Below are 19,348 nucleotides of genomic sequence, written 5' to 3' on the forward strand. Positions count from 1 at the left end.
GGTTTAAATAAACTTACTTAGGCTTACATACGAAGTTGATTATAAATAATATTTGTTAAATAATTGTATACACATAAGGGCAAATCAAATCACATCCCTTTATACTTAAAACTCTCTGATGATTTCCCATTTCCTTTGGATTAATTCCAAGCCCGTACGTGATCTGTTTTCCCTGACATGTGTCAACCTCTCCATCTCCATCTCCATCTCCTCCACTCTCCCCTTCCCTCTGTAATCTCCTCCAGCATGTGAACCTCACTCCTGCTTCAGGGCCTTTGCACCTGCCATGCCCTCTGCCTGGAATGTCCTGCTCCCTGATCTTGGCACGCCCAGCTCATCCCATCAATCAGATCTCTGCTCATATGTCGTCAGAGGCCTTACCTGGATCCCCATTCCAATCTCTCTGTCTTCCTTCCTTTGCTCTATTTCCTTTGTTGCACATATTCCTCTCTGAAATGATACTATTTTTTTTTTGGTAGTCATTTTTTAAAATTAATTTTTATTGGAGTATAGTTGCTTTACAATGTTGTGTTAGTTCCTACTGTATGGCAAAATGAATCAGCTATGCATATACATATTTCCCTCCTTTTTTGGATTTCCTTCCCATTTAGGTCACCAGAGTGCGTTAAGTAGAGTTCCCTGTGCTATACAGTAGGTTCTCATTAGTTATCTGTTTTATACATAGTATCAATAGTGTATAGGTGTCAATCCCAATCTCCCAATTCCTCCCATTCCTCCCCGCTTTCCCCCTTGGTATCCATACATTTGTTTTCTACGTCTGTGTCTCTATTTCTGCTTTGAAACGATACTATTTTTTAAACGTTTATTCATTTGTCTGTTTTCTCCGCTAGAATATGAGCTCCTTGAAGTCTGGGACTTTGTCTCACATCCTCAGTGGCTAAAAACAGTGCCCAACACGTAATAGGAGCTCCACAAATGAATGGCAGGAAGCTGTGAAGGTGGAGGGAGGACGGGCCGGGGAGCAGGGAGGAGCCCCGCCAGGCTCCACAAGGAGGCAAGGCAAGATAGCGGCCGTCGGAGGCTCAGCCTGAGAGCTCACACTTGGCCCCATCAGCACCAGCCTTCAAGACACTGAGCCAACTGGTTCCCACTCACTGAGCCAGCAGAGAAAGCTGAGTCGGCCACTGTATCTGTAAGAGAATGATGGCGTTACAACATCACCATCAAGAAACTATCATGATGGGCTTCCCTGGTGGCGCAGTGGTTGAGAATCTGCCTGCTAATGCAGGGGACACGGGTTCGAGCCCTGGTCTGGGAAGATCCCACATGCCACGGAGCAACTGGGCCCGTGAGCCACAACTTCTGAGCCTGCGCGTCTGGAGCCTGTGCTCCGCAACAAGAGAGGCCACGATAGTGAGAGGCCCGCGCACCGCGATGAAGAGTGGCCCCCGCTCGCCGCAACTAGAGAAAGCCCTCGCACAGAAACGAAGACCCAACACAGCCAAAAATAAATAAGTAAGCAAAAAAAAAAAACAAAACAAACGAAAAAAGAAACTATCATGATAATAACTGATTCAGGCCAGAATCAGCCATAATATTACAGGTGGGTAAAGGTTTGAAGGGAACCAAAAAATTTGCGAATTCTCAAAGAATCTGCCAACAAGAGACATATTTATTACAAAGGAGAAGAGTGACTTTACCTAGCAGACATCACCTTAGCCAAGCAACCAGAGTTAGACCATAGGTAATGGGACAAGCTGATACCATGTCTGAGAAGGACACAACTTCACTTCTCTGAAACTCCTGCCAGAAAAGACACTACTAATCACGAGGAATCATCAGACAAGCCCCGTTGAGGAACATTTTACAGAATAACTGGCCTGTACTCTTCAAAGTGATCAATATCTTGAAAGAAAAACATCTGAGTAATTGTTCTAGATTAAAGGAAAATAAGGAGAATGAAATGCAACACATTCAATGGAATTTTCTTTTGCCTCTAAGGCAAATTGTTTTGGAGCAATTGGCAAAATCTGAAAAAAGTTCTACAGATTATTTTTGTAGCAATGTTAATCACCTGATTTTGATATGTGGACGGTGGTTACATAAGCGAGTGACCTTTTTTTTTTTTTTTTAAGACATGTTGAAGTATTTAGGAGAAAGGGAAGTTACGTCTACAACCTACTCTCAAATGGTTCAAGAAAAATGTAATAGACAGAAAAATAGAGAAAATGATAAAAAATATTACTAGTCCGGAATCTGAGTAACGAGCATATGGAAAATCTTTGTATATTTTTGCAACTTCTCAGTAAGTCTAAAATTGTGCTGAAATAAAATTTTTTTTAATAAAACTAAACAAAACAGTCGGGGAGCCGTTGAGATGGTGGAGGCAAAGTGGCTGCAGGAAGCCAGCTCCTCGCCTCACAAAGCTGACATCTCAGAGCCCAGGGTCAGCTGTGTTCACCTCAGACCCACGTCGGACCGCAGCCCTCCCCTGCCGTCTCCACATCGAGGTGGGGGGAGCTGAGGACGCATCTGTGGGCACAGGCCAGCGCCACACCCTCTGGGTAATGTGGGGAAGGGGCCCCAGGCAGAGCCTGCAGACCCTTCTCACCCTTGCTCCTGACCTTGGGTGCCTCACTCCCCATTTTGCACCTCAGTTTCTTCCTCTGACAAATGGGTAGATGTCAATGACTGGCAGCCCTCTGGGGATGGAGTCTTTCAGCTCAGATACTGCTGCGGTATTTCTAGAACCCCATCTGGAGAGTGCAGCACATCTCTCCAAGGAGCTTGATTCATTTGGCAAGTGTGTTTACTTAGTTTAGCTGAAGGAAAGAGAGGAAGGTGGTCTCGCTGAGCAGAATGGCGAGTAGATGTCCTCCCTGTCTGGGACATGCTTCTCCACCTCTGCCCCCGCCCCAGCCCAGCTCCCAGGCACCCCTTCTGGAAGAGATGAACATCCTAGCAAAAATTTTATTGAAGTGTAGAGAAAATCTTTCCCCAAGCCCCATTTAGGAAGAGGCAGCTGGCGGGGATGGGTTGGTCGGTGCCCAGAAAGTGACTCTGGTCCCAGTTCTGTCGGCAACTCGCTGTGTGGCTCCAGCTTTCCAAGCATCACTTTGTGCTTCTGCAAGATGGACAGAGCCATGCTTGGCTTTGCACACGGCTGACGACACAGTGATTTCGCCTCTGTGTTCTCCCTGGCTCAGGGCTCAGTAGGTGACTTCCAAACTGGAAGTGGGGCACACAGATGGGATCGCCAGGATGCCTCGGGAAACTCTCAGCTCTGAGGAGCCCCCTCACTCACACAGCCTGTGTCCCCGCACAGCCCTGGCCCCCAGCCCCGGGTGCAGACTCGCTGGGCTAATCTGGCCCTACCCGAAAAGCCCAGCCCAGCTCAGGGTCATGGTGGAGTGGTCGGGGGTGTCCTGGAAACTTACAGGCTAGAACTTCTAATGTGCCCTGCCATCTCCTAACACTCAGTGGAGATCCGGGGGCAACCCCCTTGCAGGGGAAAGGAAGGGGGTCACTTTCCCATTATGGTACCCTAATCCAGCATCTCCCAAGGGCTCCGCGGCCTCCCTCTCAGCCCCTCAGCCCTGCCCCCTTGCCCAGCCTCTTGGAGGCTGTCTCAGCTGCCACTTTCAGGCAGAGGCAGCTGGGCCACAGGAGTCTACAAAATGGTGGGCGGAAACCCGGGCTTCCCTCCGCTCTCTCCACGAGCTCTTGCCCTGGCCCCAGCCCCAACAGTAGCTGTGGCCATGGGGCTCTTTGGCGCCCAGGAATCCCCGTGTTTCCCCAAGTACTTCACAGCCATTGTCTCATGGAGCCTCGTCCCAGCCCTGGGCTCTGGAGGTTGCCACTGACCCCACTTTATGGCTGGGGAAACTGAGGCTGAGTGGAAGCTTGGCCAGGAAGTGGCTTCTGACACACAAGTTCCTTCAAGGGTTTTTGCACCCAAGTTCCATGACAGCCCAGCTGTTGGTAGCTGTGGTGAAAACCCCCCAGAGAATGGGGGACCTTTCCTATAAAAATCTTGAGGTGTCTGGAGTCCCAAACCCCGCCCATCTTCCAGGGCTGGGAAATATCGTGGATTTGGAGTTATAAAGTCAAGTTAAAGATCTGGCGCCTATTAGTTAGCTGTGAGTCTTGTTAAAAACAAGACAACAGGGCTTCCCTGGTGGCGCAGTGGTTGAGAATCTGCCTGCTAATGCAGGGGACACGGGTTCGAGCCCTGGTCTGGGAAGATCCCACATGCCGCGGAGCAACGGGGCCCGTGAGCCACAGCTACTGAGCCTGCGCGTCTGGAGCCTGTGCTCGGCAACAAGAGAGGTCGCAATAGTGAGAGGCCCGCGCACCGCGATGAAGAGTGGCCCCCACTTGCCACAACTAGAGAAAGCCCTCGCACAGAAACGAAGACCCAACACGGCCAAAAATAAAAATAAATAAATAAATAAATAAAAGATTACTATTAAAAAAAAAATTTTTTTTTTAAAAAAGAAAAAAACAAGACAACAGGCCCCAAGTGGAGTTGTTTATGCTAAAGCCCCACATCACCAAGCCGAGACTTAATTATGGTTTCAGCTCTCCCAGAAATGGAATCTTAAACCAGTCAATCAGGAATCACCTGACCAGCACTAGTTAGGTCATCTGCCTGCTAGACCCTGCCATCCCCTAAAAGAAAGTAACTTTGAGATAACCAACAAGGACAGCACAGGGAACTATACTCAATATTTTGTAATAACCTATAAGGGAAAAGAATGTGAAAAAAAATAGATATATATGTATGTATAACTAAATCACTCTGCTGTACACCTGAAACTAATACAAGATTGTAAATCTATACTTCAATTTAAAAAAGTAAAATTAAAAAAACGATAAACGACAAAAGAAAAAGTAACTTTGTAATAACCAATCTGCTTTTTTGCCTAGTATAACTTTCTCGTTCCTACTCCCTTCTGCCTGTAAAAGTCCCCTTTTATACCTGTCCTTTCTATCTGCTAGATCGTATGCCGCCGATTCGAATCGATTTTTGCTCAGTTTAAAAATTTTAATATGCCTCAGTTTATCTTTTAACAGTCTATTAACTGTGCCATCCAGGAAAAGTCACTTCACCTCTCTGAGCCTCAGTTGCTTAATCTGTAAAATGGGGGCAATAACTCATACTTCACAGGGCTGTGCTGAGGAGAAGACAGGTATATGAATTTACACCTGTTGGCCTGGCGAATGTAAATGTAAATGCACGGTTTGTGTGGGCCTTCTCTGTGCCGGTCTCTGTGCCTGGCATGCTCACTGCATCCTCATGACACAGCAGTCTGGATGAGTCAGCAGAAAAAGAGCCTGGAGCCCAGCTCCTCTGGGAATTGGGGCCCTACCTACCCAATAGGCCTTAGACCATGCTCTCCAGATTCTGCTCAAATGGGCCCTTTTGCCTGAAATGCCTTTTTTTTCCCCTTTAACTTTTTATTTTGAAATGATAGACTCACAAGAAGTTGCCAGAATAGCACAGAGAAGTCCCATGCACTCATCTTCCAGCTTTCCCTGACGGCGGCCTATTCTGTAACTACAGTAAATTACCAAAACCAGGAAGTTGATAGTGGCACAACACGACTATCTCACCAGCCTTTGCGTGCACCCATTGAAAAAAATGCCTTCGTGCCTAGGATGTTTTTGCCATCTTTCTTTTGTATGCAAAAGCCTTCTTGTCCCCCGTGTCCAGCCCCTCTGGGACAGTGATGTCCCCCTCTCCGGGAAGCTCAAGCTCTTCCCTGTTCTGACTCCTGGCTCCCAGAAATAGCGCAGCCCAGTGATGGAGAACATGGGTTTGGGAGATCTACAGACATGGATTTAAACTCAGCATCGGCCACCAGACTGGGGCAAAATACAGAACTTTCTGAGCCTCCATTTCCCCACCTATAAAATGGGCACGAGTGCCCCAGTGTCAATGTAGCACAGGATAAGCATGGCTGGTGCTTGGAGAATGTAAGTCCCCTGAAATGGATGGTGGTTATGGCTGTCATCGGATTGCACCTGTTGTCACGTCTATCCCAGAACGACCCTTGTATGTTTTGCCACCCTCCTCAACATTTAACATGTTCAAGGTCAAACCTTCATATCTCAGTGCCAGCCCAGGGCCTGGCACATAGCAGGTGTTAAATAAATTGTGGGTAGATGGAACCCCCTGCCAGGCAAGCTTTCCTTTGGCTCACTGTGTCTCTTCAGCTTCACTTCGTTCATTCCTGGCCTGGGTGGGCAGGGTAAGTGTACAGCAAACCCATGAAGGCTGGGCTTTGCTGAAAGAGGCAGCCCTTTTGCTCCCATCCGATCCTGAGAAGTCTTCCAGGGGGTCCCAGGACCCCAGAGGCCCCTCGGGGCTGTCCCTGGATGCAATGTTGAGGCTGCAAACCCGGGAGGGTACAACACCTTGGGGAGATGCCTCGTCCTCAGAGGGAACCCCGGGGGCAGACAGCCAGGAGACAGGCCAGGCCACTTTTTCCCGTCAGGACACCTCAGCTCAAGTGTTGGCACATCTTAGCTCCAGGCTTGGGACAGGCCTCAGCCTTGTTAAACCCCGGTTTCCTCACCTAACACCATGGGGTTGTCACGTGGGTAAATGAGTTTATTGTGCAAATGGCATCATGTTAACCGCTAAATCCTGCATTTACATATAAGAGATCTTTGTCCTGGCTGTGTAACATTTATAAGCTCACATTTAGGTGGTCACTGACAGGATATTAAATACCACATGTCTGGCCAGAAATGAAGAACATTGTTTCCACGATGTTTATTTTCACCGTTGTTACCATTAGGTGATGTACAATGGCTTTATCTTGAAGGCAGCAATATAAAGTTTTTTCTAAAAATAAACGTCTTTATACTTTAAAACATCCATTAAGGGTATTAAGCAAATTGTCAGGAAGGATGGCAGCTTTAGTAGTCACCGGGAAGGGAAGGAATGAGGGCCCCCAGGAAATGCTGCTCTGACGCCCCTCGCCCTGACCTGGCCGATGGGAGGCCAGGGCTGAGGGTGGGATGGGTGGTCTGGAAGACACTGAGACTGGGACAGGCAAGCGACCCGGGCATTCCAGCCCCACCAACGTCTGTTCAGTGCAGGGCTGAGCATCTGGCATGGGATTTAGTTGTGGTCCAGGCAGGGGGAGGGTGGGCCCCATGCCTGGGGGGGGGGGTCTTTTCCTACAGGGCCCTGTCCCAAAGCCTCAGCTGGAGCCACCTGCTTACTCCTCCCTGTCCCAGGGGGACAGCTGATGCTTCAGCCTCAGAATCCGACAGCTGGGGGCCCAAATTTAATTTTCGAGCATTCCTGTGAGAAGTGAGGCTGGCTCGGAGCAGGCCTCAGTAAATGCGAACTGAACGAAGGAGGCTGTGGGCAGCGTTTCTCACTCATTCTAGATCTCTCTGGAATCATCTATGTTTGGCTAAATATGCCAGACCCAACGCCCTAGGAGCTGCCTTGTTCCACATTACCACCATGGTCACGGCCATGCTAACTCTCCCCACCAGTCATATGACCAGAGAGCCAGACTAAGCTAGGAGAAATATGCAGATGTCTGTCATATGTTATTTATAGATCTATGACTTGGAGTCTTGCCAGGCAGGAAGAACATGGGGGGAAAAAATAGAATAGTAAACATTTGTTTAATTTAATCCAATCAAGTGGTCAAACTCCCTGGGCTGGGGGGAGACAGAATTAGGTTTTTGAAACCTGGATCGTGGGTCGAGCAACCAGCCCAATCAGAGGCCATGGGCTATCCATCAGCAGCACAAGAGAATCATATCTTATATTTTGGCAAAACAACAAAAAAGCTGTCCTCATCTCAGTCCACTGAGATGGAAATTCCAACCTGCTCGGGATAAGCCAAGTTACGTGCAATGGTACGATTCTTTTCTCCTTGGTAAGTGATTTTTCAGCCCAGGAAGATTAGAATTTAAAAAATAGAGGTGTGAAATAAACAAAAACCCGTAGTATCTGTACCTTTCTGTTAAGTTTAAGTTGGGTCAAGTTCTGTATGTTGGTGTATAAAATCCTGTATTTTAATGTTTAAGAACTTTTGGCTGTAGAGTTACTCATGTTTGTGACTGAGTAACTGACTTCAGTTGAAATCTGTAAACTTGATTAGACTACTTAAGAGAACTTAATATTCACTTTCTTAATAAGTTAGTTTTTTAGATCTATAAGCATTCTTTTAAATCCTTGGGAAGGTTGTATTTCTTAGAGGTATTTGAAGCATTTATAAGAAAATCAAATTCATTAAATTTATAAATGTAGTGTAGAGTATCTAAGGTGGTGCTAGCCAGTATAAATGTAAGGTGAGCTCCATAAGTCATTTTAAATTTTCTAGGAGGCACATTTTTAAGAAGGAAAAAGGAATAGGTAAACTTAATTGTAACAGTAAAACTTATTTAACCCAACATATCCAAAATATTATCATTTCAATGTAATCATATAAAAGTTATTAACGAGATATTTTACAATTCTTTTTTCGAACACGTCTTTAAACTCTGCTGTGTATTTTATATTCCTAACACATCTCCGTTCAGACAACCACATTCCAAATGGAACATTCTAATAGCAGCTAGATTAGACATCACAGATCTAAGGGAATTCAATCAGCTACATTTGTCAGTAGTATTTATTCTTTAAGGAGACTTACTCTGTTCAACCTGACTTGCTGAAATATTAAGCAAAGACCCCTTGAGAGCCATTGTTAAAAACTACTGGACTTGCAAAAAAAATGAGATCTATGTATTGAATTTACAAGGTAAGGAAAAATAGATTTTTTAAAATGTGTTAATTTAAGAAACTATTTTTTTAAAGTAAAACCACAAATAGCCTTTTCAAGTGCACAACAGCAGCCCTTGAGGACCTTGCCAACCACGGTCCGGATGGAATTCGAGTCACCGACCTCGGCTCGGCCCTGGTGGGAATGGCCGGGTTTTTCGTTCCTGCATCTGATGCAGAGTGTCAGATCTGACCAAGCTCTTAAGGATCATCTGCCCAAAGAGCCCCATTCCACCCAAACTGAGGTCCAGAGCCGAGAAGCACCGTCGCAAGGTGAATTAAAGGCAGGGTGGCAGCAATCGGCTGGTCTCCTGACTCCCCTTCCCCCCAACCTCCCCGGTCAGGGGCTTCTAGTTCATTCTCTCCACCTCTCCATCCCCACTTGGCTGATCTGGAAACTGAGGCAGAACTGGAGGATAAGTGGACAAACAGGTCCTGGACCCAGGCCTCCAGGGAGCACCAGCAGAGAATTGGGAAGCATGGCTCTCTAGGCCCTGGTCCCTGCCCTGGTCATTCATCAGCACAAACCAAGGCCTGCCGAGAGGCCGGCCCAGAATCCAGGCCAGCCTGGCCAGAGAAACAGCTGTGTGAGGCCCAGGATGGAGCCTGGAGGTGGGACTGCAAAGGGAAGTAGGAAAGGGGAGGCCGGGTCCACCAGGACCCAGGAGGGCCAGACTCCATGTGCCTGTGGTCTGAGGGCACAGCCTGGTGACCCACCCAGGCCACATGCAGCCCTCGGGGTGGTGCCCTGGAACTCGCTTATGGACCTCATTCTCCCAGCTCCCTTTCCTTCCTCCCTCTTCCCCGTTGTTTCTCTTTCTTTCCTTTTCTTTTCTCAAGTTCCCTTCTGCCCAGAGTGCCCCTCCTGCCAGGACATATTTCCCAGCACTAGGACCTATACCACTGTGCACCCTTAGCAGGGCTGAAGGGAGCGGCACTTAATGCCATTAAATCGCATAGCGAGGAAACTATTCCCACCCAAAGGGCTTTCAGACCCCCTGAAAAGTCAAGAAGAAAATAACAATTTGGAGGCAGGATGTCTTTATCACGCCCTCATCTTCCCTCTAACAAAGAGGGCTGGCAAAGGCTTCAGGCTCAAGGGCCCTTACGTTCTTTTAACTTTTTACTAACACATCAGAGGAATTGGTTTTCACCGCCATTTATTTTTATGCTTAACTTTACCTCTTATTTGTGGCAAATGATGTCAGTTTTCCATTTGTAATTGTCACGTAAAGTTTCCTTTCAAAACTGAACTTGTATTAGTAACAAGTGAGTCAACTGACTATAAGTACAGTTTGGAAAACACGAAGTAAGTAAATAACTATCCTGAGAGTGGAGTGGGCCGGGCAGAGACAAGGTGATGTGTAAGGAACTGGGCCCCAAGGGACCCTCCGCTTCACCTTCCTGGGCTCTGCCCAGCCCAGGTTCCCACCTCCCTTCAGGCACTGTTCAAGGCCAGATCCCGGGGCCCAGGGGCCGGTCCGCAGACCTCTCAGACCCAGACTTAATTCTGAGCCGAGGCCAGCGGCTCGTGGAGAACAGAGGATGGAGATGCAGAGCAAGGGCCCCACTCTCGGACCATCTGTCTGTTCAGCTCGGGGGCAGAAAGTGGCCGAGCTCCAGGCGCTCCTGGCAGAGTGAGACAGGCAAAGCCTCTCTTCCGGGGCCCATATACGGGGCCGAAGGAGCACCTATTCCTGATCCCAGAGCTAAACGGCTTTCCTTGAACCAGTGTGAGGTCAGGAGGCTGGGAGCACGTGCCTCTAGATAGACAGAGGCAGGGAGAAGAGCCCCCCACGGCTCCCCGAATGCTCCAGCCTTCCTGATGGGGCTTCCTGGGTCTCCCTAACACCACACTGAAAGCACTTAGCATATCTACTGCCAGGTGGACCCAGACTCCCAGGCCCAGAATTCTGTTTCCATACCCATCTCCTTATCCCCTAGTGTGAGGGCCCAGAGCAGCAGGGTCTCCTGCTCAGCTCCTGCCACCTTGGACCCTGCACCCCACAGGGGCCAACAAGCATCCGATGAGCACAGCCCAGCGCCTGAAACTTCCTGCCACCCGATGCCTGGCCCAGGTTGCGAGGGTGTTTTGGCACCCAGGTGGGGCTCAGGATCAGGGAGGATGTGAGCCTCAAGAGCCTTTCTGTTCATTTGTGCCCTAAACTACCCCCAGGGGAGCAACCAGCGGCCAGCTGTCCCCAGATCTGCTTAGCTTCCCGAATTCTGTTTCAGGACGGCTCTGCTGCGAGCGGTACAAGCTTGGTGAACCCAGGCCCTCAGCCCTGGGGTTGAAAATACGATCATCAGTGGTCCTAGTTCTCTGGAAGGCAAACGGTTCCTTCCTGAGAGTTGGCAAGAAATAAGGATGCAGGGGTTCCTGAGCTTGTGGGTGGGAGATGTCTCCCTCCTCCGAGCCTGGGACCCCATTGATGAGACACCCCACATGCTACCCGCATTATCTGACCCTCAGGGGTCCTCTTAGCACTGCCCAGGCACAGCCTCAGCCCCTCACGGGGGTCCCTGTACCCTCTCTGCGCCCCTAATGCTGTTGACACAGCTGGGACCATCCTGGTACCAGAGTATAGTCTTGGCTAAAAGGCTCCAGACAGGTGAGCGTGAGAAAACAAGCAGAAAAGGGGCCAGGAGGGCAGTTCCCAGGCTCTCCTGCAGGAGCTGCAGGAGGTGGGGAGAGGGCTACCTGAGAGAGCTGCCGTCAGCAATCCAGCAACCACGAAGAAGAGCATTACGTCTGGTGTCATCTCCGACCGCTATGCGTGCCCGCCAGTGGGAAGCACCATCCTAGGGCCAGAAGGTGGGCAGGCTACCGAGTGCCCCTCGCAGCTGCTCTGCCCTTAGCTGCTCCCGTTTGTGTATCTCTCTGTGCAGGAGACAGCACCCCTTTGCACGCATGCGGCCAAACCCAGCCTGTGAGTGTCTCTCACGCCTCTGTGCTCTACTTGTGGTTTCGGTCTCCAGGAAGCAAGGCTGGTAATATAGGCGAGGAGAGCCCAGCTGCCTCGACTGTGAGCCCCCCAAGCCTGGCTGAACCCCAAGAGTCGCAGAGTGAGACACACACACACACACACACACACACACACACACACACACACACGGGCCTCAAGGGTCTCCTAAGGAAGAGGGAAGCAGAGGGGGCATGCCTCATTTCTGGAGACCTGGTACATAGTAAGTAGAACGCTCCATCAGTACATATTAGAAGAGTGAATGAGTGACCCATTTCTGTCCTAGTCCGTGGGATCTGGCTCTCATGGGATTGAATCCCAAGCTTTACCTTGTTCTCAGGTGCAAAGATGGCTGGGAAGAAGGAGGGCGTGGCCTTGCACTTTCAAGAGGGAGCACCTCCACCTCCCCTCAGAGAATGGTACATCAGGAGGGGTCTGAGAGATGGTTTTCCCCACCTCCTCTGCAGGCTGGAAGCAGCCCCGGCGATGGCGCAAAAGCCTCCAGTCCCCGCTCCGCTGGGTCCTGGGTTGGGGGTTCATTGCTCTGTGGAAGCAGGCACGGGAGCCGGGCCCAGGAGGATAAGCAGGATTTCAACAGGCGGTGACGGGCAGACGCCGCTGGGCCAGAAGTAGCAGCAGGAGCAAAGGGGCGGGGGCTTTGCAAGGGCAGAGGCAGGCCGCCCAGGGCTGTTGGGGAAACGCTGGGCTGTCCAGTTGGGCTGCAGTGGACACTGGGAAAGAGGCAGGGACCAAGGGTGTTTGATTCACCACTGCGCTCCCCGTGGGGCCTGCAGTTGATGCCGAACAAATGCTGTTGAGTGAACGAAGGAACAGATCACTTAATTTGGTCATCCAAACAGAACCCTTGAAGAACTTGAGTCCAGAGGAGGCTGGTTCTGTCCTGACCCTTCCCCACCATGACCCCATCTCAGATTCACCCGGCCTGGCTTGACCCTTCCCTCATCCTTGCTTGTCTTCATCTCCCCGCCCCGTGGAATGGAGAGGGGCTATCTGAAGTTACAGGTTTTTGGAGCCACAGGGAACTGGGCCCCCCCTGCCCCTCCCTGCGGGGTGGATGGAGTTCTGGCACCAGCTGAGGCTGCCCTCTTGTGGACGGTTCTGGTAGCACAGACAGCAGATGGATACCTCCCGCTTCCATTCTCAACTCCATTCAACCGACCCTTGGAGAGACCTCTTCAGGAGGAAGAGAGGAAACCACAGCGCCGCCCTCAAAGAGCAGGTAGTTCACAAACACAGGTGACCAACCGCAGGCCAGGGTAGGATGGACACAGTGGGTGGTTTCCTGCTGATAAGCAGCATCCTGAGAGACACATGTTTGATCGCGCAGGAAAGACAGCTAGACTTCCGTTTCTGGCAATACAGGAGATAGCAAGTGCTGGAAAGTTCTCCTGAAACAACCACTAAAAAAAAAGAAAAAAAAAAGAGCTGGATAAAAATATTTTAAAGCATCTTTAGAAATGCCTAGCAGAGGTGGCAAGAAATTAAGGATAATTATCAGAGGCCAGAAACAACAAAAAGCAAACATCCAAAGAGATCACTGAGGGCAGAAGCAGAGGTTGCTCTGTGGTACCTGCTGATCCCAGGTGGCCAAGAACTTCAGTTTAATGGGTCAAAACCTAGAGCTTGAGCAAAGTGAAAAACAGAATCAGTAGCTCCCACTTAAAGCAAAATGATGAACTACAACAACACCCACAGTGGATGACCTAGGAGAGGAAAACCTCTGGAAGGGAGCTGATGCAGAACTTGCTAAGCTCAGCCTTGACACTGAGTGAAAGAAAAAGGAACGTCACCCCTGAATTCTCCTAACCACCAGCCTGACCCCAAATGGGCCTGGAGGTGGAATTCACAGCACGTGTGTGGCAACAACACAACAAACAAACAAACAAAAAACAAAAACAATGGGAGAATTTAAAGAGTAGATAGTTGTTCCCTAGGTACTCGGCAGAATCAAATAGGAAAATCCTCTCTGGAGTAACTCACCTTAAACTTAGGCCTCAAAGAATCCCCACAGAAAGTTTCACAGGAACATGAGTTCATATGCCAAAAAAAAAAAAAAATCATAAAATGCAAGACACAAGTGTATGAGTCAGGATTCTCTACAGAAATAGAACTAGTAGGATATATATATATATATATATATATATATGATTTATTATAAGAAGTGGCTCACATGATTATGGAGGCTAAGAAGTCCCAAGGTCTCAGTTGGCAAGCTGGAGACTCAGGAGTGCTGGTGATGTATTTCTAGTCTAAGTCTAAAGACCTAAGAACCAACAGAGCTGATGGTGTAAGTTACAGTCTGAGCCCATGTCCAAAGGCAGGATAAGATCAGTATGCCAGCTCAAAGACAGGCAGAGAGAGACAACTCTCTTCTACTCAGTCCTTTTGTTCCATTCAGACCTTCAATGGACTGAATGAGGCCCACGCACATTGGGGAGGGCAATCTGCTTCACTCAGCCTACCAATTCAAATGTGAATCTCATTCAGAAACACCCTCACAGACACACCCAGAATAATGTTTAACCAAATATCTGGGCATATGGCCCAGTCAAGTTGACACATAAAATTAACCGTCACAACAAGTCATTTTAAGTGAGAATTACACATAGCAAAAAATAATAGACTCAAACCTTCAAAAACTTTGGATATTGGAATTATGGTGTACATAATATAAAATAAGGATATTTCATATGCTTAAAGAAATAAAAGTTAGTTATCAGTGGTATATATATAGAATGAGATTATTTTATTTTTTTATTATCATTAATTTTTAAAACTCACCACCTCTGCTTTATTGCTAAGCACTTCAGACACACATGGACTCTGCCTTACCACCAGGCCCCTGGACTGTTGTTGATTTACACTCAGGTTCGCCAGCCAGGTCAATCGATGGTCTTGGAGGGAGAAGTAGATCTGGAGGTTTGGACTTTCCCAATGGAACTGGGGAGGAGGAGAAGAAATATGTGGAATGCTGAGGACCAAGGTGGAGCTCAGGCTGAGGCTGGACCCAGGGCTAGGCTGACCTGCTGGTTTGGGTCACCTCCTCAGCCCCACTCGGTGCCCGGTTCCTCCCCAGACCATGCTGCATGAAACCTGAAAGAAGGAACATTTCAACCTTGTACTTGATCCTGAAAAGAGGAATGAGACTATTTTAAATGACTAGGAAATTTTGAAAAACAATAAGATAGTACTTCTATAAATGATGAATATAATCTTCAAAACAAACTAGCAATCCAATGGACAGATTAAACAGCAGAATAACATAGCTACAGAGAAAACTCATGGGCTGGAAATATATCTGAGGAACTTATGGAAAATGCAACACAGAGAAACAAAGTGATAGAAAATGGAAAACAGAGCTTAAGAGATATAGAAGATGGAACAAGGACTTGAATAGGTCTAAATGGAAAATTTCCAGAATTGATGAAATACAAAATCTTCAGATCCTGGAAGCTCCCCCAATCCATGCGTGATAAGTAAAAAGAAATCTACACCCCAAAATTTCCAGAATTGATGAAAGGCAAATTCATCATATCCTGGAAGCTCCCCCAATCCATGTGTGATAAGTAAAAAGAAATCTACACCCAACACCTACAGTAGCAAAACTGCTAATCACTGGAGAGAAGAAGAACTATAAAGTAGACAGACACCTAACTTCTTTTTTTTTTTTTCCACACACACACACTGTATTTAATTTTTACAGGAGATAAATAGACTGACACCAAGCATTGTAAATGGATGACCACAACAAAAGCAACAATGATTGCAATTACCAAACACGAAACACACTCATGCTATGTCATAATATTGACATTCAGTCCAGTAATCCTCCACTGTAACAGCTCCTTTACTTTGCAGTGAAAATTGATTTGTATATTCTTTGCCTCTGAGTCCTTGTGGGATTTTTTTTTTAATTCAAACAGAAAGTCACAAAAATTATAATCATCCTCATCAGTTCACTCAGTCCCATGTAATTAACTTTTTTTTTATCTTGATCTTTTGTTAGCACTTTTATGAGTTCATCAGTTTTTCATTAGAGTTCTGAAAATGCTTATTCATTCAGTTCAGCAGTACAGTCAGTTACCAGAAACCTGTACTTGTCAGAGTCTTTTCCATGAATTCCTTGAAGATGAAAACCTTTTATAGGAACATATTTGCAAAAGCATCAGAGTACACCCAGAACTGTCTGTAAATGACAAAAGACTTAAAAATGACCACAGTTAAAGATTTGATGAAAGTTCATAATAATGCAATTGACAAGGAAATTTAGTTATTTCTGAGATATACATTTTAAAGTAATAACTAGAATTATGACTTATAACATTATACCAGAACATATAAGATTTTTAGAAATTTCATGTAATGTCTGAAACATTTATATTAACATATTTCCAGACAAATAACCCAATGAAAGTTTAGTATTAGTTGTTTTTTTTATACTGCATGTTCTTATTAGTCATCAATTTTATACACATCAGTGTATACATGTCAATCCCAATCGCCCAATTCAGCACACCACCATCCCCACCCCACTGCAGTTTTCCCCCCTTGGTGTCCATATGTCTGTTCTCTACATCTGTGTCTCAACTTCTACCCTGCAAACCGGCTCATCTGTACCATTTTTCTAGGTTCCACATAGATGCATTAATATACAATATTTGTTTTTCTCTTTCTGACTTACTTCACTCTGTATGACAGTCTCTAGATCTATCCACGTCTCAGCAAATGACTCAATTTCGTTCCTTTTTATGGCTGAGTAATATTCCATTGTATATATGTACCACAACTTCTTTAACCATTCGTCTGTTGATGGGCATTTAGATTGCTTCCATGACCTGGCTATTGTAAATAGTGCTGCAATGAACATTGGGGTGCATGTCAGACAGCTAACTTCTTAATATCAATAATTGAAGCCAGAGGACAGTGGAATAACATCTCAACGTGCAAAGAGAAAATAACTGTTAAGCTTGAATATGTTTCAGATACATTTTCAGATAAAAGTTCAAAACATTTACAACAGACCCTCACATAAGGAAATTCTAAAAGATGTTCTTCAAGGACAAGGAAAATAATCCCAGAAGGAAAGTATAAGATTCAAGTAGGAATAGTGACCAAAGGAATATGTGAACATGGAGATAAATTAAATAAGCATCAGTGGTATAAAATTGTAAGAATGTCTAATTTGTTGGGTTAGGAAAATAAACAAGATAAAAACAAAGAACGAGGAAACAATAACAAAGGAATTGGTAAGGAGTGATCAGAGTTTTAAAAAAAAGGTCTATTACTTGCAGGAACACAAATTTTTGAGTAGCTTTTAACTTGGTTAAATTAAATGTGCGTGTTAAATGTGGAACAATTAGTGGGGAAAGCCTTCTATAAAACCAAGAAAGGAGAGGAAAAGAAATGAAATAAGAAAGGCAGGACAAACAGTAGGATGGGTAGGTTCAGCAGGTAGAGACAGGTGTAGGGTGGCAGGAAGGATGATCCTGGCAGAGGATACAGGGTAAGACGAGGGAGGACCACATGGTGGAAGCATCACTGGGAACGCATATGATTCACCTGAAGTAGCCTATGTTTCGTGGACACAAAACTCTGAACAGGAAGCTGGCAGATGCGCCCAGCTGGGTGCCCAAAATCATGTGCTCATTTTTAGAACTCTTGGAGCCAGGTCTTTTTAAACCCAATTTGCAAGAACACCTTATCTTTCTTCATCATGTGGACAACCAAGCATTTTTCATCCATACTGAATCTCTCTCCTGACCTTGGCCCAGCAGAGAAGAACAAGCAACATTATTGAGGGAAATCTGATTCTGACCAGAAGGAAGGGAGGCCCTAGGGCTGCACCCCCCGCCATGTGACATAGGGGAAAGTTTAATGCCAATTGATACTTAGTGAGCACTTCCTAACTGTACTAAACACTTGACATAGGATCCCCCCCTCAAGTCTCACAACAACCCAACTAAATAGGCACCAACCTTAACACATCGTTGCAGACAAGAAAACTGAAGTTAGAGAGGTAGTTTGCTCAAGTTCCCACAGCTAAGAGTAGTAGGGCTGGGCTCTGAACTCAGGTCTGTCTGACCCAAGACCCTGCCTCTAACCACAGGCAATTCAGCCTTGCTGGGGGTGGTGGTGGGGGGAGTTGTCACTAGACAACAATAAAGACTTGGGCTGAAACATAGCACCTCTGCCAGGAAAGGCTCTGGCTCTGTGGGACTCTGAACTTTGGACCAGCCCTGCCCCCAGCCCAAGTCAAGCCTACTGCTTAGTCTCAAGTCCTGAGACTCCTGAGTCCTGACCACAATCTTCAAACCAGCCAGAGCCAACCCATGTCTTTCCTGAGGTCCAGAGTTCTCTACCACAGTCTAAATATTCAGCCCCTTAATATACATGCCATTAGCGCTAATCACTTAGCCATTCATTCAAACAACTTTATCCTGTGTTCTAGGTGCTGGGGACACACAACTCTGAACAAAACAAACAGATGTTCCTGTTCTTATAAAACTCACATTTTAGTGGGAGAGTCTCATAATAAACAGTAGACATAATAAATAAGTGAATTATATGGAGAAAAGACACAGAGCTGAGCAAGGGAGGTTAGGAGTGCCAGGAAAGGGTTATAATTTTAAATAGGGTAATATCTTAGCCTGCCCCCACCCCCCAGATAGAGCCTTTGCTTGCAGGTAGGTTATTTGGGAATGTGATCCCAGGGAGCAGAGACAGGAACAAGAAGCAGTGAAATAGGAAAAGAAGGAAAGTCAGTAAAAGGATGCACCACTGAGTTGGTCACACTATGTGCAACTAGTGTTCCATCTCAGACTTATGAGATGGTCCTCAGAAATGTCCACCCCACATGTGGCCTCCATTCCTGTCACCCACTGCAGCAGCACCGGTGTGGCCAAAGGAGAGACGCTGGAAACACCTGCAGGAAAAGACATCATGCCCCCTTGCTTGTTGGAGGTCTCCCTGTGTACACCTTCTCTGCTGGGCATTAACATAAGACATCAAGAACTGCATGCTTTGTGCTCACTCCCACAGACCCGTCCCTATTCATCTACCCCAATATCTTTATCTCCGATTTTGCAGTCATGCTCCTTCCAGGTTGCTGCCCAAGAGTCCATGTATATCCACACCTCCGGCCACTTTTCCTTCCATGGGCAGTGGATGACCAACTGTACTCTCACATCTCTGCCTGCTGGGAGCATTTCCCTTCATCGTTATCCTTTAGGACCACCTCTAAGTGAGGTTTTAAGGCAGCTTCTGTCCATTTCAAGTTAGTAACAACCATTGTGCTGTCCCATTTGTGAACCAGGCCTGAGGTTTGCCTCCAACAAGGGCAGCTCCCTTGAGGCCAGAGGTATGAGTTAAAAGAGAAACATGGAGACAACAGAGGTGGGGACCTTCTGTTCATGTAACTAACTTGCACCTTCTGGGCCTCTTTGGGCCTGAAGCTGTTGTACAGTGAATCACTGCTACCCTCTCCCTAGATCTTACAACCTGGTGTGTATGATAATACCCAGATCATGACGGGCCCTCAGGTTGCCTGGTCATCGGCGACCCGTCATCAGGCACAATCTCTACCAGGGCCCGGTAACATACCAGGAGA

The 19,348-nt window shown here is 46.9% G+C and overlaps 1 protein-coding gene across 3 annotated transcripts in view; it reads right to left on the minus strand.

Moving 5' to 3' along the window:
- CD6 (CD6 molecule) overlaps positions 1 to 12,481 on the minus strand; it is a 48,043-nt gene extending 35,562 nt beyond the window's left edge. For all 3 annotated transcript variants that reach the window (XR_014231658.1, XM_082342711.1, XM_082342710.1), the window contains exon 1: positions 11,460 to 12,481. Coding sequence is in view for 2 of the 3 variants with exons in the window: in XM_082342711.1 (XP_082198837.1) it covers positions 11,460 to 11,520 (61 nt within the window). In the remaining variant the exon portion in view is untranslated. The remainder of the gene's footprint in view (positions 1 to 11,459) is intronic.
- Between the last annotated feature and the right edge of the window lie 6,867 nt (positions 12,482 to 19,348).

Source organism: Balaenoptera borealis, assembly GCF_965194805.1.
Source record: "Balaenoptera borealis genome assembly, chromosome: 11".
NCBI classification, from domain to species: Eukaryota; Metazoa; Chordata; class Mammalia; order Artiodactyla; family Balaenopteridae; genus Balaenoptera; species Balaenoptera borealis.